This window comes from Mustela lutreola, chromosome 17 (assembly GCF_030435805.1).
Source record: "Mustela lutreola isolate mMusLut2 chromosome 17, mMusLut2.pri, whole genome shotgun sequence".
Lineage (NCBI taxonomy): Eukaryota > Metazoa > Chordata > Mammalia > Carnivora > Mustelidae > Mustela > Mustela lutreola.
In genome coordinates, this window is record NC_081306.1 from 21,919,772 (window position 1) to 21,940,616 (window position 20,845).

Consider the following 20,845-nt stretch of genomic DNA (forward strand, 5'->3'; position numbering starts at 1 on the left):
CCTTCCCATGCCTGGACCAGTCTTCAGCATTGGTCAGCTGTCACGGCTGTGACCACAGGAGTAGGGTTGGCGGATCCCATCTTCACGTCTCCATGCAGCCCCCAAGCGGCAAAGGAGCATGGGAGCAAGCAAGCGAGGCTGTGACTCAGTCACTTGTCATGTGCACACCTTGCAAAGCAAAACTGCCCCCAGATACAGGCAGTTCTTGGGGCTTCTGGGAGGTAGTGACAAGCACAGGGCACGGCCTCAGACGATGAGTGGACCCTGTGCCTTCACAGCCACCATCGGGGCCGGTGTGCAGGCACCTGTGGGTCTGGGGGGGGGGGGGCTCGGGCTGGGACACAGGGTAGAGGCACAGGGTGGGAGGATGGTTTGCAGGACAAGAGTTGCAGGGTAGAAGGGGACGGGGTGAGGCAGGAGGGCACATGGGGCAGCCGGGGTGGTCGGCGGGAGGGGGGTGCGCAGGAAGGTGGCGGGGGATGGCATGCAGGAGGGGGATCATGGGATGGGGTGCGGGGCCGGGGGGAGGGCACGGGCGGGGGGACGGGAGACGTGGTGCTCACCCCCTCCCCCACACAGACATCCAGTACCAGCAGAACTTCTACGCGTGGAGTGCCCCGGGGGTCGGCAGGTTCGTGACCTCCATGGCAGCTTCTGGATTTGCCTACCTCAGCCTGCTCTTCCTCATCGAGACCGACACGCTGTGGAGGCTCAAGACCTGCCTGTGTGCCTTCCGGAGGAGGCGGGCACTGGTGAGTGGTCCCGGGGCCCCTTGCACTCCACCTCTGGCCTGGGCACCGGAGGCTGTGGTGCTTGCCGGCAGCTGCCCTTGCTCGGACCCCTGGGGCCCCCACAGTCTCCGTCTGGGCAGAGGCTGTCAGGCCAGCCGCCCTCATGTGTGTCATGTCCGCCCCATTGCACAAGCGAACCTGGGAAGGAGCCTGCGCTAGCCAGACACGGGAACCCAGGGCGGGGTGGCCACTCTGACCTGTGAAGACCGTTCCAACACGGAGCTTCTGTCCATGTAGGGCAGACTCCCGCCCCTCAGCTGACGCTCTTGGCCATCTGGGCGCGTCCTGCACCGTCCTTGCTTCTTGGCGGTGTGCGTCTCCTGGGCGTGCATGTCAGCCCTTAAGTCCCCCAGCCGTCCTTGTGAAAGCCCGAACTAGCACACCCGCGGTCTCAGAGACCCCCGCCCTTTGTTCCACGGAAAAGAACTCCCTGACCCGGAGCTCAGCCGTTGCGGTCTTTTTCCGGAACAATTAGATGGAAGCTCGGACGTCAGCACCTCCTGAGGACCAGGACGTGGTGGAGGAAAGGAACCGGGTCCTGGCTCCCAGCATGGACTCCTTGCTGGACACCCCGCTGGTTATCAAAGAGCTGTCCAAGGTCAGGCGGGTCTCCCCACACGGGCCCTGGGCAGACCCCCTGGGCTGCCTCCAGGCCCCAACACCTGGTGTCCTGCAGGTATATGAGCAGCGGGCGCCCCTGCTTGCTGTGGACAAGATCTCCCTCGCAGTCCAGAAAGGGGAGTGTTTCGGCTTGCTGGGTTTCAATGGAGCTGGGAAAACCACGACTTTCAAAATGCTGACAGGAGAGGAGACTATCACATCTGGGGATGCCTTTGTTGGGGGCTATAGCATCAGCTCTGAAATCGGGAAGGTGGGTGCAGCCAGGGAGGTGGGAAGAGGGGACACTGTGGAGGCAGGGACGGGGCTCGTTCCTGGCTCACAGTTGCGCAGATGGGGGACGAGGTGGTGGCCAGGGGCCAGAGAGAAGCAACAGGGAGGAGAGAGAGAGGACAGGAAGGTAAGAGCCTCAGGCCAGAAGGACCCTTGCCACAGTGTCTCTCTGAGAAGCCACTTCTCTGGCCCCAGGACCTTGGTGCTTGCAGCAAGGTCTGTGTACACAGACCAATTGTGAGTGTGCCCTGGGCTGCTCGGAGCAGGCATTCCACCAAAAACCAAAGCTGGGTGTGATGTTAGTGACAAAGCACACTGTTTAGAGCATCATGGCACCTGCTGCACAGTGAGGAACCCTGGCCACAGCTCGTGAGCCCAGCAAGGCATGGCCGGTTCCGCCTCAGCGGAGGGTACACAGTGCTCTGGGCCCCCCGGGTGTGGGTTTCAGGGCCTCGCTGAGGGAAGGGGAGAAACCACTGGGGCCTGTGCACCAATGGGTCGCCCCAGACCAATCTGCTGGGGGAAACCTGGAGGAGCCCCCCCTGACCCCTGCACCCCGCCTTCAGGTGCGGCAGCGGATCGGCTACTGCCCCCAATTTGACGCCCTGCTGGACCACATGACAGGCCGGGAGACGCTGGTCATGTATGCCCGGCTCCGGGGCATCCCTGAGCGCCACGTCGCCGCCTGCGTGGAGAACGCGCTCCGCGGCCTGCTTCTGGAGCCGCACGCCGACAAGCTGGTCAGGACGTACAGGTGCTGCTGTGCTGGGGCCCGCCCCGAGCAGCAGGCACCTCCATGTCCCGGGGTAGAGTTGGAGTCTCCCCTCCCACAAAGCTGGGGGCAGCCAAACGGGTCCAGGGCCAGAACTCCCACCCGCTGTTCCAGGATCAGATGGGGCTTCAGCGGCATGAGCCGGGCGGTGCAGGGTGAGAGGGCCTGCATGCCAGTTCTTGCCCCTGGGAGGCACAGTCAGGCCAGGGGGAGGTCAGGCCCATCAGGTTCTGGTCAGCACAGATAGTGTTGCTGTCCTCTGTGTGGGTGTGTACGTGACCCCCCTCAGCACAGCTTTCCTTGGACCCCCCCAAAACTACAAGGTGGGCTTTCCAGGCATGCTCCCCTCATTCCTGTTCACCCAGGACGCTCTGGGATCCTGGGGCCCAGTCTGGTGCTGGGACATGGGGAGCCCGTGCTAATTATGAGCCTTGGCCTCCGTGTTCCCCTCTGTTTCCAGCGGCGGCAACAAGCGGAAGCTGAGCACGGCCATTGCCCTGCTTGGAGAGCCTTCGGTCATCTTCCTGGACGAGCCATCCACCGGCATGGATCCCGTGGCCCGGCGTCTGCTCTGGGACACCGTGGCCCGGGCCCGTGAGTCCGGCAAGGCCATCGTCATCACCTCCCACAGGTAGAGCCAGAGTCTCCGGGGGTCGGTGGAAGAGTAGGGACAAGGGCTGGCTGGGTGGGGCCGGGGGCACAGACCTGTCAGCAGCTGTGTCGGAGCCCCTGAGGAACGTGCCCAGCCCTCGCCAGGCGGGCCCCTCTCTGAACGTGGGAATCAGGAGCAGTGTGATCTGGCCGTGGACACCGGCCTCTCTGCAGGAGCCTCTGTTGTGGAAGGCGGGCGTCGGCATCCCCTGCCCCGCCCCTGTCAGGCCTCTGCCCCTCTCCCCAGCATGGAGGAATGCGAGGCCTTGTGCACCCGGCTGGCCATCATGGTGCAGGGTCAGTTCAAGTGCCTGGGCAGCCCCCAGCACCTCAAGAGCAAGTTCGGCAGCGGCTATTCCCTGCAGGCCAAGGTGCGGGGCGACGGGCAGCAGGAGGCGCTGGAGGAGTTCAAGGCGTTCGTGACCCTGACCTTCCCAGGTGAGGGCCACCACACAGAGCCTCAGCCCTGCCGAGTTCCCCCCCGCCCCGGCCCCTGGCCCTGACCCCTGGGAGGAGGGCCGAGACTCCATGGTCCCAGGCCCTCCAGGGAACACAGTGTCCTCTCCATGCAGGCAGTGTCCTGGAAGACGAGCACCAAGGGATGGTCCATTACCACCTGCCCGGGGATGACCTCAGCTGGGCCAAGGTGAGCATGGGCCCTTCCAGCCTAGCTGGGGCTGAGCAAGGCCCTTCCAGCCATCACTCCTTCTGTGGTGCTTCTAGGCTCCTTCCAAACAGGAGTCTCTTACAGTTTATACTCTAGCGCGCATCCTAAAATTTGCCAGGTTCGGAGATTCGTTCGAGTCAGAAAAAAAAATGGGTGCAAAAAAGGAAACTGGCCCAGAGAGCATGCCCAAGGTCGCCCTGTGAGCTGGGAAGATTTGGGGGATGCCTGGCCCCCGGGGCCGGTTCACAGGGCACAGCCCCCCACCTCCCCCTGGGAGCATGGCTCGCCCCGTCAGGCCCACTCCCTGCAGTGGCCTGGGGCCCCACCTGGGGCAGGGCTAGGACCTCTGGGAGCCTTACCCCCACCCCCCCATGGCCAGAGCACTCACAGCCAACCCCCCCATCCCAGCTCCTGGGCTTGTTAAAGCTGTTTCCTCATTCCCACAAGGTGTTCGGTGTCCTGGAGAAGGCCAAAGAGAAGTACGCCGTGGACGACTACTCCGTGAGCCAGATCTCCCTGGAGCAGGTCTTCCTGAGCTTTGCCTACCTGCAGCCGCCCGCCGAGGATGAGGGGCCCTAAGGAGCCGGCAGGTGGGCGCGTGGCCACACAGGCAGGCGTCCTCCCCCTCCAAGTTCATCTTATCCTGCACCTTTACTTCCAATCACCGTTTCTATAATGGACGCGAGAATCAAGACACAGTGGGGACCAGGGTGTCGGAGCTCTCACGCTGGCAATCAGCATGCGGACATCCGTGCCCAGGGCAGTCGCCAAAGCCCCTCTCTGGAGTGCGGGACCCAGCACGAGCAGCCCAGTAGCCCGTGTGGGCGAACCTCGGGGTCTCTGGACAGAGCGCCACTCAGGGAGGGGCTGCGGCCGACCTGGGAGTTGCACGAGGCGAGCACTGGCGACACCCCTCACCTGCACACGCACGGAGCCTCCCCTGGGGTGATACAGGGAGCCAGCAGGACAGTGGGCTGTGGGGCTCACCAGGTTGCCCAGAACAGAGAGCAGGTCGCCTGAGGCCACCCACGAGGGAGGTGCTGGCTGTGACTAGGCTCCGTGGCCTTGGCTTCTGGGGGCCTGGGAGTCGCTGCTCTATGAGCGTGCGCTCGAGGCGGGGTAGGGCTGACCCTGCACCCGGCACCATCACACCAGCGTCTTCCAGGGTTCATGGGCTCGGAGAGAGAAGGCAGTCCTTCCTGCCCGAGACTAGCTTCTGGAGAAGCCACCAGCACGAGGCCAGTTGGGGACCCCTGCGGGACCAAGGGACCATCTAAGGAGATGCACTTGAAACATGGTGACTCTGTCCAGAAAATAAAGTCCGGGAGGGAACACAACCACGGTGTGTATGGAGGGACTTCCAACACTCACTGCTAGGTCTGGCAGCCAGACCCGCAGGGACCGGAGTGGGTTAGACAGCCCCCCACCAGGTCGGCCATCCCTACCAGGAGGTACAAGCCCAGGGTCAGGGTGAGTGGGGCAGACCGGCAGGGTGGGAGGCCTCTGGCCCTGGGGCCACTCCCAGCTTTAGGCATAAGAGCCTTCTGCATCAGCTCCCTCCGTTTATTTATGTATCCTTATTTCTAACCGTTTTTAGAGTTTTAAATTTATTTGAGATAGAGTGAGTGTGTGCACAGTGGGAAAGGGAGAAGCAGGCTCCCGCCAAACAGGGAGCCCGATGCAGGACTCTGGGATCATGACCTGAACTGAAGGCAGACACTTCACTGACTGAGCCACCCAGGCGCCCCATTTCTGTTTCTTAAATTTCCATGTTTTTATTCTATGCTAATATTCTCTTAGAATTCATAGTTTCAGAGAGGACCTGTCCTATCACTTTGTTCTTTAGGACAATCTCTTGTGCTTTTTATCAGCCTCTCTGAGCTCTGGAACACTGCAGGCTCCAGGAACTGTCTCTTCGCTTTAGAATTCCTTACCCCCTCATCATCTAGTTTCACATTATAAAACATAAGCCCGGGGGTGGCTGGGGTCCTAGACAAGCCCCAGAGGAAGCATCTTCTAGGTAGTGGCCCCTGTGGGGTTGGCCAGGCCCTCTGGGGTGGGGTGAGGGCACAAGCAGTGGCCCTACTGCTTGCTTTTAAGTCTGTGTTAGAGATTTAGAAAATGGGCATTTTCTTCCTTTGAGGGCATGAGGAAAGGCATTCGAGACTGAAGGAATGGCACCTGCGAGGCACACCCCCACTGCAGTCAGCTTGCGTTGGTCCAGAGAGAGGTGGTTCATCTGACAGGGGCCAAGAGGGAGAGTGAGGGCTGCAGAGACCAGTAGGAGGAAAAGTGCCGTGGGCCTGATCAGGCCCTTCTTAGGAACACCACCAGTGCCTGGGGAGAGGGCAGGGCAGGGCAAGGCTGAGCTGCTGCAGTGGGGACCCGAGAGGCCAGTGTGCCACAGTCGGGAAGAGCCCACAGGGCCCGGGGTTTCTGTGGGAGGAGCACGGAGCTGAGGCAACGGCAGTCAGGCAGAGAGGACCCCAGGTACAGCAGGAAGGGACATCCCCAGGTCATCTGCAAGGCTGCCAGACACGAAGCACAGGAGCGGAGAATCCTCGAGGAGCCAGGAGTGGGACCTGAACCCCCTCCTCCCCAAGCCTAGCTGGTTTGGTTTGAGCTGAGGCAGCTCCCGACCCAGGGGAGATGGGGAAGAAGCCACAGGCACACAGCTGACCTGCTTCACCCCCCAACCCCAGCCCACCCCTCTCCCCAACAATCCTTGGGGCCAGAGGGTCCCCAGAGAGAGAGAATTGAGGCCCAAACAGCTGCTGTGTCTGCTGGACTCCTGCCCCTCCCCCACAGCAGTCAGCAGACCCCAAAGCCAAGGTCATGCGGCGTTGGGTGGGGGAATGCTCCCAAGGGGCTGACACCCACATGAGAGGAGAGTAGGTCTGTGGAAACCCCAGCCCCATCCACCGTGTGCCTCAACCAAACCACACACAGTGGGCTTGGGGACAGTCCCTCAGCACGACAGTGGCGCACAGAATGTGGCCTGACAAGGGAGGAGGGCACAGATCCTGCTGGATATAGGCCTCAGGCTGAGCCCCTCCACTGCCTTCCCCGTGGGGATTGCCAGGCAGCAGGCAGTGGGTCGAGGGGTCCCCACCCTGGCCACAGAAACAGCTCCCGTGGGAGGCAGGCTATGGCGGACTGGTGGCCCACACCAGAAGGCCCAGCCCCAGGTTTGGGAAAAAACACATATTTATTTCTCTGCCAAGTACAAAGTCCAGAGAAGGCAGTCTGCGGATTTCATCACCATCTGCACCGTCCAGGTGGAGGCTCCCTCCTCAAGGTCCTTTCTCAGGGTCAAGGTGTCCCCAAGGCTCCAGGTAGAATTGGCAGGAAGCAGGAACAGCAGGAGGGCGCAGCTCCTGGAAGTCATGTGGGCTGTCCACGGTGCCCACACACAGGCGTGGCTGCACCAGGGGCAGGGAGCTGGGATGCGTGATCTCGTGTTTAGTTGGGGAACCCAGATAGAAGCCAGGATGCAACCCCAGCCTCCACCAGGACTGCAGAGTGCAGGCTGGCATCCAGGGGGGCGGGGGGCACCTGACAGGCCCTTGTTGCCCACCCAAGCTGCTGAGAGCCCACCTCACTCAGGAAGCCCCACAGCACAGCGGAAGTGACCCACCCCTGCCCCCCAAGGAGTGTCGGGGCCCTTTCACTGCAACGGCACAGGCAAACTGGAGTGTTCTGCCAGGCAAATGCCAATTCCAGGTATTCAGGGCAGGACTCCGGGGGAGCCGAGATCAGCCGTGTCTCAGGGACCCTCAGCCCAGTCCGACAAAGCGGCTGACAGGACTAAGGCTGACAAAGGAGTGAGCCAAGGCCAGCACCCGGAAGGAAGGCTGGAAGGTTGCTCCAAAGGTGGCCACAAGCTGCCTGGGGATGCCCACACACCCCAGCAGGCCCAGCCTGCCTGGCCCGGACCCACGTGACCCCAGGCTGAACTTCATCAATTCCATGACCACATAGGGATGGCAATGTCCCGACACCCCAGACCTGATGCCTGCAGTGATGGAGCCCGGAGATGAGAGGCCAGAGTTCCGAGAGACCGGCAGCCACACCGCCTGCCAGGGCAACTTGGCTGCTGTGTCTATAGGCCACCCTGCGTCTACAGGCACATCTACAGCTGGCACACCATGCCAGCTGCCAGCTGGGTCCTCTGAGAGCCCCAGTCCCATGCAGACTGGTCAGTGTGAAGGGAGGGCCACCTGAGCTCACCCAGAGCCTGTGGCCACAGCAAAAGCCTGAGCCTTACCTGCACACAGAGATACATTCCTGGGTAGACAGCCTGGGTTCCACCTGGGCCCAGAGGGGCTAACCCCCACCGGCTCCTGCATCAAGGAGGCAGTACACATAAGTCCTAAGAGGTCCCCCAAACATCAAGGTCAGGAGAGGCTGCTCACACCATCCCACAGCTAAGGCCAGCAGGCCACATAGGACACCCCACTCTCCAGACACGAGACCCCTTCCAGCAACCCCGGCTCAAGTCTACTCCAAACCCTGGAAGGTTCGACTCCCTTTCCCAAAGGAGGGCAAAGCCACTGGCTTTCCTGCACAAGAGGACTCAGGGCAGGTGGGCCGAGAGGCTACCCAAGAAGGGGCAACAAGGCAGAGGTCTTGGCCCCCACAGCCCTTCAGGAGAGCACCAGGAAGCAGGATGTTGGGACCTGGGGTCCCATCCCTGCCGGATAGGACCGTATGGCCTGGGCCTCAAGTAGGCATGGAGAGGAGCTGAAGATACAGGGTCGGGCCCGGGGAGCGGGGGCCCTGCCTTCCTTCCTCAACACACAGGGCTGCCCAGGCACCACTCCTGGGGCCCAGCCTACACCCCACAGATGCTGGTGTCAGATGCCTCCAAGGCTGGAGACACTCCAAGTCAACAGGCTGTGGATGGTGCGACATCCTGGGAGCGGGGAGGCCCTGGGAGCGGGGCTGGGGGCCTAGATGGCTTAGCTGCAGCGAGCGCCTCCATACACCCTCACTGCACCCCGGGCTGCAGCACTCCAGCCTGCCTGCTTTGTATCCAGCTCAGCCCCTCCCCGTCCCCTCTGACCCCCCCCCCCCAGGTCTGGTGTCCCTATCCTTGACTTCCCTGGGGCAGAAATGAACACAGGGCTTCCGGCATGAAAACCAGCACAAGCCCCCAAGCTCACTGCTCAGGAGCGCCTGCGGGAGTCCGGAGTTGCCTGCCAGCAGGAAGGGTAGGATAGAGCTCAGGACTGGACACCCCACACCTTGGGGACACAAGCCTAGAACTGCAAAGGCCTCCCCACAACTCCAGACCCTCAGTGGTGGTCTGGCCCCTGAAGGCCCAGCCTGGCCACCCAGAAGGACCAGTCGGAGCCCCTTGCTGGGCTCCTTCAGGGGAGGCAGGCACTCACCCGCTCAACCACACAGAAAGGAGCCAGGCCTTGGTGATCCAGCCCCTCTTCTAATGCCTCCCTCAAGGTCACCAAGCCATCACCAGCTCTCTGACCCCACCCAAACGGCTCGGCTCGACTCTGTGGCACCTGGCCGGGCCACCCTGCCCCTAGCGTGGCAACTATTAGCAATAGATTAAAAAAGAGCCTTCTTGACATGCTTTACAATGGAATGCAAGGCCTGGATGGCCCACCATGAGCTCCAGCACAATCCAGGCTACCACTAAACCCTGTGTCCCAGGTGACCGGCCTCCAAGGAGAGCCCCTGCAGAAGCCATCAGGCCCATAGAGAACGAAGGCAGAGGGGACATTCTGATTCCAAAGTGAGAGCAGCCCCACATGCCAATAAGTGAACCTCAACCCTGGGAGGGAAGTGAGGGGCTTAGGACACTGGTAGAACCAGGCCTGGGGCTGGCTGCCGGACACCCTGTCTCTAGGAGCCCTGCCACCCCCCCCCCCCCCGCCATCAAACCTGGACCAAAGACCTTCAAAGGTCCCCAAGGACCCATCATCCCAGCCCTGAGTCCCCAGAGCCTTAGTAGGTTGGCACAGGTGTAAAAGAAGGGGAAGCCAGAACTCCTGGAAGGCAGGGGCTGGGGGCCACTAGTTTTAACTTCTTACGTTTCTTCCAAACACATACTGTTGTTCTTCAAAATGCCAAAAGACAAGATGCTCAACTTTTAACGTTCAACAGCTGATGACACACTTGATAACAAAAACTTATAATATTTAGAAACAAATGTGATTGAACTTCTGTGTCTGAATAAATCATGCTTTAGATTTAACATAAAACGTGTTAAAATTTATATGCGTGCCAAGTTATATCACTTTAGCACATTTTTAAAAAGCACAGGCAGCTGTCAGCCCAGCTGGTGGTGTCCCCACCGCCCTCTCCCCATGGTGGGGTCACTGGCCTGCTCCCTCCCCACCCAACCGCGTTCGTGCGCCCTGGACAAAGGCGCTGCTGGGTCAAGGCCCTTCAGGCAAGCAAAGGGCAATGACTTGCAGAGGGCATCTGCAGCCCGATCCATCCATCCCTGGTCACCAAGCGGCAACCCGGACACTCCTGTCCTTGCCCTTGGCAGCTAATCCATCTCCAAATCACAGGGCTTCCTTCCTCCAAAAGAGATCCACTCTCCGGACGCTCGCTTCTCTTCCTGGAAGAGAAGCACCTACCTGTTCAAACAACGTCTGGGGCGGGGTGCCACTTCCTTCCACTGAGCACCGAGTAACGACCGCTCGCAAGACACGGGCGGGGACACCTCGGTGAACAAAATCCGAAAGCTCTGGCCCTCTCGGCGCCGGGATTTACTCTCCCCAGTCCTCTGCCTGGGCTCGGGGCCACTACTTTGCCAGAAGAGTCGGCCTCCCTGCCAGCACAGTCCGCCGGCCAGGGGGTGACGCCTCGCACGGGATGCTGCCCCGGCACCGCCCTGGCCTGCGAGCCGCCCCCCGCCCCGGGCTCCCCTAGCTTCTTCCGATGGGCCTCGGCGCCGCTGCACACGCCTTTCCTCTGCCCGACGTCCCCTTCCACTTGGGTCTCAGCCGCACGGGTCCCTGTGCAGGCTCAGGACCCGACCGAGCACCGGCAGTCCGCACACCTCGGGGTTTTTTACTTCATCAAGCCGTCCCTGCACCCGCCCGGCCCCTGAGCCGCCTTGCGCCCTGCGGGACCCCGGACCCGCCACCAGAGGCCGCCGCACCCGGTCGGCCTCGCCGGCCCAGCCGCCCCGCGCGCGCTGCGGCGAGGACAGGGACTGCGAGGCAGTGCGCACGCGCAACGGGTGGGGCGGGGCCGCGGCTGCATTAACTCCCTCCGCGCCGGCCCGGGAGCTGTCCGCGCGGCGCGGCCCTTCGGAACGTGGCCAGCCAACCATCTGTCGGCCCCATGAAGTACGCACTCGCCCCGGATAGCCCCAGATATGTCCCCAGCGAGGGAGGTAAATGAAGAGTCCCCTACTCGGCTCGCCAGAAACGGCCCTGGCCCTTTAACGCTCCTCTCGCTCACTCCCATTGGCTAGGGCGCTTTACGTCATCGCCGCGCGCCCGACAGCGGCGCCTTCCCGCTCCCGAATCCTGACGCCAGAGCGGCGCCGGCCTTAGCGGCTGAGGACAGCGGGAGGAGGTTGCGGCGGCGGGAAGATGTAAGTTGGGGGAATCCGACCCCATCCGAGCTTCGGGGGCCGCCCGCAAAGCTCGGCGGGGTGCGTGGTTGCAGCCTGCCCGCTCCTCGGCCTCTCGGTAGGCCCGGCAGCCTGGCGGCGCGGCCGCGGCTGTGAGAAGAAAGAGTGTGGCCCGGGGCGGGCGGAGTGGGAGGCGCCGAGGCCGCGGCCCGGAAGTGGTCGGGGCCGCGGCGGGCGGAAGGGCGCCTCAGACCGTCCCCCATCTGCGGCGCGCCCGGCTAGGCCCGCGGGACTCGGAGCAGCCGGGAGCGCGGCGTCCGCCTTCGGGGCTCTGCGGCCGGCGTGGAGACCCGGGCCTGCCACGCCAGGCCCGGCGCCTGGACGGGGGAGTTGTGAGTGAACGCGGACGGGGGCGGTGGGGCGGAGGTGCTTTGTGGGGTGCGGTGGAGGACCGTGCCGTGGTCCGGGTGAGCCCCGGGGACGCGGCCGTTCTCTCCGTTCGCACGGCTGGTGCGGAAAATGCGCTCGGAAGAGGGGAAGTGCTTTGCAGGGGGGACCGGAGCGCCGCCGGCTCGACATGTAACTAACTGTTCTCTCTCTCTCCGGCTTTCGGACGCGCACCTTTCCGGAGGATGGGGGCGGTGACCGAGGCCCGGTGCGGTGACCCGAGCTTGTGCGAACAGAGCGCCTCGGTCTGTGCGGTCTAGCACGCGGCCACGCCCGGCAAAGCCCGCTCGCCCTGTGCTCCTTGACGCGTAGGGTTGGCGCATCCCCGTGGTGCTCGTGGGCGTGGGGGGCCGTGGGGCGCGGGGTGGGGTCGGGGAGTGTGTCCCGCGCGTCCGTGCCGCGCACCGGGGCCCTGCGAGCCTGCCGGCCCGCGGCGATGTCCATGCCCCACGCGGGTGTTGGAAGGGCCTGGTGCGGGGCGGGGGGTGAGTGTTTGCCCTGGTTGGCGGTGGACGAGATGACCTGGGGCCCATGGGTGGGCAGATCTTCACCGAGCGCTAGCCGCATCCCTTAGCCTCCGTGCACACCGTGGCTACTGGGACATTCGGCATGTGCTGTGGCTCCCGCTGTTCCCGGGGACAGTGCTGCAGTGGATGAGCACTCAGGAAGTCGTGCGGGACTTGGGACACAAGGGTTCATGTGCGGGGAAAGCCTCCAGACATGGAGAAGCCTCCCTTTTTTTTTTGACACAAGCCGTAACCAGGTGCCAGGTTCCGTAACTGAGGACCCTGGGAGCTGCAGTTGTCTCTGTAACGCTCAGGAGGAAGGGGGTTCAGAAGGGTTCTGTGACTTACCCCAGGTCACACAGCAGAGCTTCGAATCAGACAGGCAGGCAGAGTCCACTAATTCCTACCCTGAACTGTACTCCCTCGTTGTCCCAAGGCCACTGACCTTGTCCTTCCAGTGTTGCTCAGTACCTGTGGGACCTTCCTGTTTTAAGGCAGAACATTTAAACATTAAACATTCCCCCAACCCGGGGAAGAGCAGCAGAGGGGACTTTTGCTTGCTTCTGCTCTCACTATATCGCCCAGAGCTGGCCTGCCTTCTTGAGTCACCACCTTCTTCAGCATTCTGGGCACCCTTACCCCTGGGGAAACAATCCCAGGTGCTCACTTGTCTGTGTTACGTACAGGCTGTCGAGGAAAACGAGGTAGAATTGGTCGACACAGTCTCCCAGGGTCTTCGCCTGCAGCCCAGGCAGACTGTAGGAATCCACACTGGAGATGCTGACGATCAAAGCCCGCCCCCCCCCCCCAGGAGACAAGGCACAGAGTGGACTAGTAGTTTGTCTTGAGTTGTATTACGGAGCACATGCCGCGGTGTGGGTACTCCATTAGACATTAAGGAGCTGTGTCCTTGGATTCCAGTGCCGCCTCACACACACACACATTCACACGCACACTTTATTTGGGGGTAACAGTGTAAACCTACAGAAAGGTCAAAAGAATTGCACAGTGGACCCCTGCATAACCACCCACCAAGATCCTACAAGTCACATTTGTGCCATATTTGCTTTATCCTATACCAGACCACCCACCAGTACGTTTCTGTTGCATTTTGAAGGAAACAGCAGACTTTAACGTATTTTTCCCATAACACTTCCATTTGCATTTCATTAGCTGAAGCTCGGCATTGGCATTGTCTGCTTTCTAACTTAACTGTTTTACTGCTTTTTCAGTGTTCGTATGGGACATTTTGTCTGCTTGCATTTGGGTGTTAAATGTTTTGGTGCTGGTACCTGTCACTTTTTTTTTTTTTTTAAAGATTTTATTTATTTGACAGAGAGAAATCACAAGTAGACGGAGAGACAGGCAGAGAGAGAGGGGGAAGCAGGCTCCCCGCTGAGCAGAGAGCCCGATGCAGACTCGATCCCAGGAATCTGAGATCATGACCTGAGCCGAAGGCAGCGGCCTAACCCACTGAGCCACCCAGGCGCCCCTACCTTTCACTTTTGAAATGGGTTTTGCTTCCAGTCATAGTATATCCAGTATGTCCTACAAGGAAATAGAACAAGAGATCTGACCACACCAGTAATCCTAGCAGGAGAGCCAAGCTTTTTTCTGTTCTGCATGCAAATGTGGTGTTGCAGTATTTCTAAGGGGATCATAGAGGGCTTATCAAATTAGGAGAGAAAAACAGATAGTATGCCCCCTGTAACCTAACAGTGACAGGCACCGCCACCGCTTCCTTAAGGAAAAGACAACGAGGTGAGGTGAGGGTCTACTTGCGGGGGTGGGGGGACAGTCCCCGAGGAATTGGAAGCGGTGCCTGTATGTTCCTGGCTTTGTGGACGCCCGCTGCTCCCTGTGTTCCTCGCCATCTTTCGTGTGCTCACCTTTTGACTGCAAAGTGGATTGTTGCCTTGCCAACTCGTTCACTCTGTAAATCCTTTTATCTTGTTATTAGGCTGAACTTTGGCGTAAATTGCAATCGATTAGGGATCGTTTCTCAAACTCGAGTTAGAAGTGAGAGTTCAGATAAGTGAGGCCACCATTGCTGCTTTGAACACCTCAGAAGGGGAGAATGGATTTATCAGGAGTGAAAAAGAAGAGCTTGCTAGGAGTCAAAGAAAATAATAAAAAGTCCAGCACTAGGTAATCCTTCTGTCAGACTTTTCTAGTGCTACTTTGGGGGTGATTGTGACTAGGGACTCTCAGAAAGGGGAATAGTGGAAATGACTTACATGTGACAGTGACGTGTCCTAAGCCACAGACCATTTTGCTCTGTGATCCTCTGGGATCTCGGTAACCCTTGGGATCCCCTCTTTTGGGTAGTGTTGTTTCCGGGTTTGGCCAGAGGGGTACGCGATCTCACACTCTAACTCACCATCCAGGGCTCCTTCTCCTACCAAACGCAAAGACCGCTCTGATGAGAAGTCCAAGGATCGCGCGAAAGATAAAGGAGCCGCCAAGGAGTCCAGCGAGAAGGACCGCGGCCGGGATAAGACTCGGAAGAGGCGCAGCGCGTCCAGTGGGAGCAGCAGCACCAGGTGGGAGCAGGCAGGGCCGGGCACCCAGCAGCCCCCACTGCGGCTGCGCCCATTTCCTTGCCAAAGCCACACGGGCGCTCTGTGGCCTCACTGTTTACACAGAAAACACTTCAAGCTTGTTAATCAAGGCCCAAATTACGCCAGACCAGTTTGGGTCTGCCCCCGTTGTCTGTGGAAAGTGGTGCTCATTAAAGAAGGGGACATTTTGGTTATTTGTTTCTCTCAAGTACTTTTTCATTCACACTCATGATTGGATTACCTTAGCCTAAAGCTTATTTTTATTTTCGTTGAAAACCAGCCCCGGGCGCCTGGGTGGCTCAGTGGGTTAAAGCCTCTGCCTTGGGCTTGGGTCATAATCTCAGGGTCCTGGGATGGAGCCCCGCATCAGGCTCTCTGCTCAGCAGGGAGCCTGCTTCCCTTCCTCCCTCTCTCTGCCTGCCTTTCTGTCTACTTGTGACCTCTGTCAAATATCTAAATAAAATGTTTTTTTTAAAAAAAAGAAGAAAAAAAAAAGAAAAGCAGCCGGAATCCCTTGGCAGCCCTCTTCGAGGCTGGCTTGGCGCTTCCCACCTGCCAAGCTGTATCTGTACTTCCCAGTAGGCACGGCTTCTGTATCGTTAGGAAGTCATTCCTTCCTTTCCTGTGTGAATGCTATGTGAATGCTGTTTCCTGTCCCCACCTAGAGTTTTGGCCGGGGTTGAGGGGGAGATACCATCGCCTCTCCCTGAGGAGGGAGACATTGAGGCTTGAAAATAGGAGGACAGGCTCTTTTTAGAAGCCTGAGCGCGTGCAGGCTCGTCCCGTGGGGAAAAGCGCTACCGTCCCCTGTTGCCCACGACACCTGCATCTCACTCGTCAGGTCCCGGTCCAGCTCTACCTCCAGCTCGGGCTCCAGCACCAGCACGGGCTCCAGTAGCGGCTCAAGCTCTTCTTCTGCGTCGAGCCGCTCAGGAAGTTCCAGCACATCCCGAAGCTCCAGCTCCAGCAGCTCCTCTGGCTCACCGAGCCCTTCTCGGCGCAGGCACGACAACAGGAGGCGTTCCCGCTCCAAGTAAGCTCCCTGGGGAGTGCCTCGGTTTGGGGGGGATTGCTCCCAAATTTGTAATTATCTGGGAACTTGAGTTTACAAACAGAGGGTTATAATGTTACAGTTGCTGTAAAAGCAGACCTCGAGAGGAGGCTTCCTGAAGCGGATGTAACTTGAATGTGCATGAACCGGTAGAGAAAGCTTCCATGTAAAAAACTCACCTTGGCAGTTAGCAGCCCCACTAACAAAAATTTTGACTTGACAAATCGTTGCTGGTATTTTGTTTTTTCTATCAGATCCAAACCACCCAAGAGAGATGAGAAGGAAAGGAAAAGGCGGAGTCCTTCCCCTAAGCCCACCAAAGTGCACATCGGGAGGCTCACCAGGAATGTGACCAAGGTGAGTGAGGGTCCTGGTTCCACCCAGCTGACAGTAGGGCGTGTCTCTTCTGCAGATACGTTAAATGGAAAGCTAGAGAAGCAGGCCTCAGCCACAGGTGAACTGAGAACAGAGGCTCTCAGAGGACTGGCGGGATGTGGTGCATAGAGCGGAGCAGTAACTCCTTCAGCGGGGCTGTTCGGTGTGAGAGAGACCTACCCTAGGTGCCCAGGCGTAGTCGTCATATGGGGACTTCTCAGCTCCCACGGGGCAGTTGTGGGTGTGCCTCAGAGTGACCCTTCTTTCCTCTAGGACCACATCATGGAAATATTCTCCACCTATGGGAAAATTAAAATGATCGACATGCCTGTAGAAAGGATGCACCCCCACCTGTCGAAAGGCTACGCGTACGTGGAGTTCGAGAACCCCGATGAAGCCGAGAAGGCACTGAAGCACATGGACGGAGGTGGGTGACCCTGCCGGCCCCCCGCCGGCTCCTGTCTCTGCTCCCTGTGTGGCCGCCAGGGCCCCATGCAGGGACCTTAGGGCTGGTTTGCAGCCTGGAGGCACATTGCAGTCTCCCTGGAGCTCTCTCTCGGGTTCCGGTTCTTAACCAGGGGGTGTGTGTTTACTGAAAACAAGTTTTAACCCACTGAGCCACCCAGGCGCCCCTACTGAAAACAAGTTTAATGGGACATTGTTCTTGGAAAAAGATCAGCAGATATGAATATATTAGCATTTTGAGAGTTTTCCAGTCTGTGAAAGCATAAGGATGAAATGGGGTTTTTTGTTTTATTTTGTTTTTAATAAAGACTGCATTATGAGTCAGTAATGAAGCACTTGGCTTTTTATACGGGAGTGTTTCCTTCCGTTTTCTTGGAGAGTCGTTTTCTATTGTACCAACATTTCAGCATTTTTAGGATTACTTTGTTGGATCCACACATTTTACCCGTTTCCTTAAAGCTTGTATCTTAACTGTTGCTGACACTTGTAGCTGTTCTGTAGGGTGCAGCATGGTTGTAACCTCACCTGAGCACCGTGAGTAGTTTCGGACGGCCACTTGTTTCGTCTTCAAGTCAGTGTTTTAAGGAGCTTGGAACTTGTCTCTGCCCCAGCTTGCTGCTGTTGTAATCTGGACAACCAGGGCCAAGAGCCAGGACTGCCTGGAGCACGCTGTGGGCTGCCAGGCCACCTAGGGAGGAGGGTCTGAGCACCCCAGAACCGTGACGGCCCCGTCACACATGCAGAAGAACAAGCGCAGTGGTTTGATGGGTGGCCGCCCTCGAGCCTTGGTACAGGTGATGTTAGGACACTTCCACTAAGCTAACTCTATTTTCACTCGACTTAAATACACTGTCGCCCCCCAGGCTCCACACAGCAGTTCTTGACTTTGTGAATCACACAATCACACCTTCGTTTTGGAGATCTTCAGTCACACATCTTTCAGAGTTGGAACACTTGATAAAAACCCAAGGACGCCGGCCACATCCAGGGTGTGCATGGCTGTACATAATTCCACATATTTTAAGCCTCTGGTAGGCCTCAAGTATGTGTCCACAAATGTGCTGCGCACCATGAGTGGGGGCATTGGCCAGATCGGTCCTCACAGCTGGGTGGTCAGTGCCTGTGAAGTTCCTGATTTGCTTTGGCAGTGGACCAGGGCACTGCCCCCCCGCCATGGGGGGGGGTGTTAGGCTGCATTTAGTTAAGTCTTTTGACTGTGTTCTGAACACGGGTTCACATGCCTAAGTTATTCCCTCGATACCTTTGCTATCTCCTTAACAGTAGGAATTGAGAAGATAAAAGAACTCTCCACCCTTTAGAGGCACACGGGCCTGTGCTCGGTGCCCTGAGCAGTCCCTGGACTGGGGTCAGCGTGCGTCCTCCCTGGGGTTCCTAGGTCTGCCCTTGTCTTTCTTCGTTCTTTCTTTTTCTGAGGCCCCAAAGATTCTCCGGCTTCCGTCCTCCCTATTCTCCTTCAGTTGCATTCACACGCCTCGTTTTTTGGTCTGAGACACTTTTTCCAAACCCTTAAGACAGACTTGACAGCTGAACCCTGTTTTATTTTGTTTCCGCACCCCCAGAAGTCTTTTCTTCCTCCTGAGCTGTGGTGCATTCATAGCTCGTCCAGAAATGTGGGTGCCACTCATCCCTGCCCCTGCCTCCACCGCCAAGCTCTTGTGGTGTGGTAGCCTAGTTACGGTGCCCTCATGGGGGCCTAGCACCCTGAGGCCACCTTCTGGTCTCCTGGGAGGTACCAGGTGAGGGGGCTTTTACAGCACAAGAGAGGACCAGGCTACCTAATTGGAGGCCACCTGTTCAGGGGTACTCTTTTTGAGTTCTTAAGCTTCACCCCCAATCTCAGTCCTGCGGAGCCCCCAGAATGTCCCCACTCCCCTTGCTGGTCCCCTTCCATTGTTCTGGAGGATTAAGTTCAGGGTCAGGGCACAGTCCTCTCCTCATTGGATGGATTCAGGTGTTCCCTTAGGTGCTGCTTCCTCTTGGAGGTGGTTGTGCATCAGGTGCCCCGGGCATCCAGGTGGGAGTTCCCAGTGAGGGTCCGTGCTCCCCTGCAGACTTCCTGATGAAACCTCCAGTAGTAGTAATTGTCATATTTCTGTGATGAGTTTCGTTCCCCTGTCCTTGCTTACCACACCGGGCCTACAGCTGGCACGGGCTGGCCTAGGCTCTAGGGGCTTGTCAGATACTGTGTGACTTGATCCCTTTTTCAACAGGACAAATAGATGGCCAGGAGATCACTGCCACCGCTGTGCTGGCCCCCTGGCCTAGGCCACCCCCCCGGCGATTCAGCCCTCCTAGGAGAATGCTGCCACCACCTCCCATGTGGCGTCGGTCACCCCCGCGGATGAGAAGAAGGTGGGTCGGTTTGGAGTCCTACAGGGCATTGCTTGGGGCTGGTGTAGACTTGTACATTTTCAAACACTGTGGTGGTGAGGTAGACCTCACTCAGCCCTGCCCACCCCCATGCTCCATGCGGGGCTCATGCTGTCTGTCCGAGCAGGGCTGCTGCTGGAGGGAGGGGCAGGCCCAACGTACAGCCATGCATGTCGCACCAGTAGTCCCTGGAGCGCAGTTCCTCTTCCCCTCCTTAGCTAAGAAGATAGGAAGGGTAGGGTACGCGGCTGGCTCAGTCGGAGAAGCGTGGGACACTTGGTTTTGGGGTTGCGGGTTCAAGCCCCATATTTGGTATAGAAATTACTTAAATAAGCAAACATTAAAACACACACACAGGAAGGGTCAGGAGAGGGGGTTGAGTCTGCGTCCTTGGCAGAAGCTAAAGGCTAGAGGCTGGCCCTCCTCTGCTGGTGGCATTGAGCTGCTAGCCCTTTCCGTGGTCATGGGGAAAGGGGTCTCCACAGCACACACCCTGTTCCTTCCGGCTCAGTGTCGGTGCCATCAAGAGAGCTGTCCTGACTCTCAGAATGGAAATGTGAAACCTTACAGGATGGTTTCTTCAAGAAGCCAGCTTTGCCCCTGCTGTCTGGGACATCGGCCTCCGTGTCTCATGTGGTCTTTCCTCTTCCCACAGGTCCCGCTCCCCGAGGCGCAGGTCCCCAGTGCGCCGGCGATCTCGCTCCCCTGGCCGCCGCCGCCACAGGAGCCGCTCCAGCTCCAACTCTTCCCGATAAGCAGGGCTCCCAGAGCTCTGCGCCCTGTGACTTTGATCCCATCCACTTGTTTTGTCACTTCTCTAGCCAGAGGAGGGTTGGTAGGAAAGAAATTCCTCACTCAGGGCAGCAGCTGAGACGTCTCCTCTGACGCAGACTACCAGGGGAGTGTTGGCGGTTCGGGTCGTGCCTGTAAGAATGGCCTCCAGTTTCTGGCTAGGAAGCTCCCCCATTTCCCGTTCCTAAGAGTCCCTCTGGTGGCCAAGCCAGCAGGGACAAAGCAGGGCTGCAGGTGGTAGGGTGGCTCCAGCCTGGACATGGGGCACCTCTTTCATTTCCACAAATGCCTGGAGGCTGGGCTGGGGGCCTGGTCCTGCCCTCGCGTGGTGGTCTGCAGGCTCGCTCAGGATAGGCCGCACTTGGGTGCAGCTGCTGCTCCTGTTCCCCTGTTCAGGTCCTCGTCCGACACCTAGGGTCCACCAGCCCATGTTAGTTCCCGGAGATGCTTCTGTGTCCACGTGTACTCACACGCACACCGCCACGCCCCTTCATCTCTCTGTCATCACAGACCCTCCCCCTGCCGCAGCTCTTAACGGTGGTCTTGCGGGTTACGTTGGCAACATGTACATTACCTTTTTTGGCTTTTATTGTACAGTCAGTACTATAATTTTGTTGTTTCGAGTTTTGTAACTTGTAGCATTTTAGGCGCTGTTGTGTTTGTACTTTGTTGTGTAGAGTGAAGGGATTGTGTTGAATAAACAGGATTAGAGTATAGAGGAGTCCTGGCTTCACCACCTCTTTCATCCATGGCTGCAGAGACAGCTTCAGCTGCGAAGCATGGGACTACGTTCTAGTTTGTTTCCAGAGTCACACCTCCAGGCTGGGCTGGCCAGCTGTGTGGGGTGCCGGGCCACTGCTGCAGGAGACACAGAGCACCAGAGTTCATCGCCTGTGTGCTCCCAGGAGCTCTGAGCCCTGCCGGAACGGA

At 58.8% G+C, this 20,845-nt stretch overlaps 2 protein-coding genes and 2 long non-coding RNA genes across 10 annotated transcripts in view; 3 read left to right on the forward strand and 1 right to left on the reverse strand.

Moving 5' to 3' along the window:
• The window catches only part of ABCA3 (ATP binding cassette subfamily A member 3), a 38,825-nt gene extending 33,716 nt beyond the window's left edge, over nt 1–5,109 (forward strand). For 3 of the 5 annotated variants that reach the window (XM_059153880.1, XM_059153879.1, XM_059153881.1), the window contains exons 26-33: nt 580–752; nt 1,267–1,389; nt 1,468–1,662; nt 2,249–2,436; nt 2,915–3,085; nt 3,353–3,543; nt 3,678–3,751; nt 4,220–5,109. In XM_059153880.1, the coding sequence (XP_059009863.1) occupies nt 580–752; nt 1,267–1,389; nt 1,468–1,662; nt 2,249–2,436; nt 2,915–3,085; nt 3,353–3,543; nt 3,678–3,751; nt 4,220–4,351 (1,247 nt within the window). In that variant the 3' untranslated portion in view covers nt 4,352–5,109. Of the gene's footprint in view, nt 1–579; nt 753–1,266; nt 1,390–1,467; nt 1,663–2,248; nt 2,437–2,914; nt 3,086–3,279; nt 3,544–3,677; nt 3,752–4,219 lie in introns of all 5 variants that reach the window. The other 2 variants (XR_009349069.1, XM_059153882.1) reach the window with 2 other exon arrangements.
• A 1,852-nt stretch (nt 5,110–6,961) lies between these two features.
• On the reverse strand, nt 6,962–10,944 carry LOC131819141 (uncharacterized). The gene is made up of 3 exons (XR_009349072.1): nt 10,381–10,944; nt 8,040–8,115; nt 6,962–7,213 (listed from the first exon to the last, which is right to left on the reverse strand). It is a non-coding gene; the product is annotated as an uncharacterized LOC131819141 (long non-coding RNA).
• A 264-nt stretch (nt 10,945–11,208) lies between these two features.
• Nucleotides 11,209–20,636, forward strand: RNPS1 (RNA binding protein with serine rich domain 1). Of its 3 annotated transcripts, none has more exons than XM_059153889.1 (8): nt 11,209–11,348; nt 14,241–14,428; nt 14,668–14,823; nt 15,683–15,874; nt 16,147–16,249; nt 16,541–16,694; nt 18,964–19,105; nt 19,779–20,636. In XM_059153889.1, the coding sequence occupies exons 2-8, from the start codon at nt 14,358–14,360 to the stop codon at nt 19,876–19,878; spliced, it is 918 nt and encodes a 305-aa protein (XP_059009872.1). In that variant the 5' UTR covers nt 11,209–11,348; nt 14,241–14,357; the 3' UTR covers nt 19,879–20,636. The 3 variants fall into 3 exon arrangements, with proteins under 3 accessions (XP_059009872.1, XP_059009874.1, XP_059009873.1); XM_059153890.1 differs by lacking the exon at nt 11,209–11,348 and adding an exon at nt 11,604–11,719; XM_059153891.1 differs by lacking the exon at nt 14,241–14,428 and having other exon boundaries at nt 11,237–11,348.
• LOC131819142 (uncharacterized) lies at nt 16,701–17,056 on the forward strand. Its single transcript, XR_009349073.1, has 2 exons — nt 16,701–16,850; nt 16,894–17,056. It is a non-coding gene; the product is annotated as an uncharacterized LOC131819142 (long non-coding RNA).
• Nucleotides 20,637–20,845: the final 209 nt, after the last annotated feature.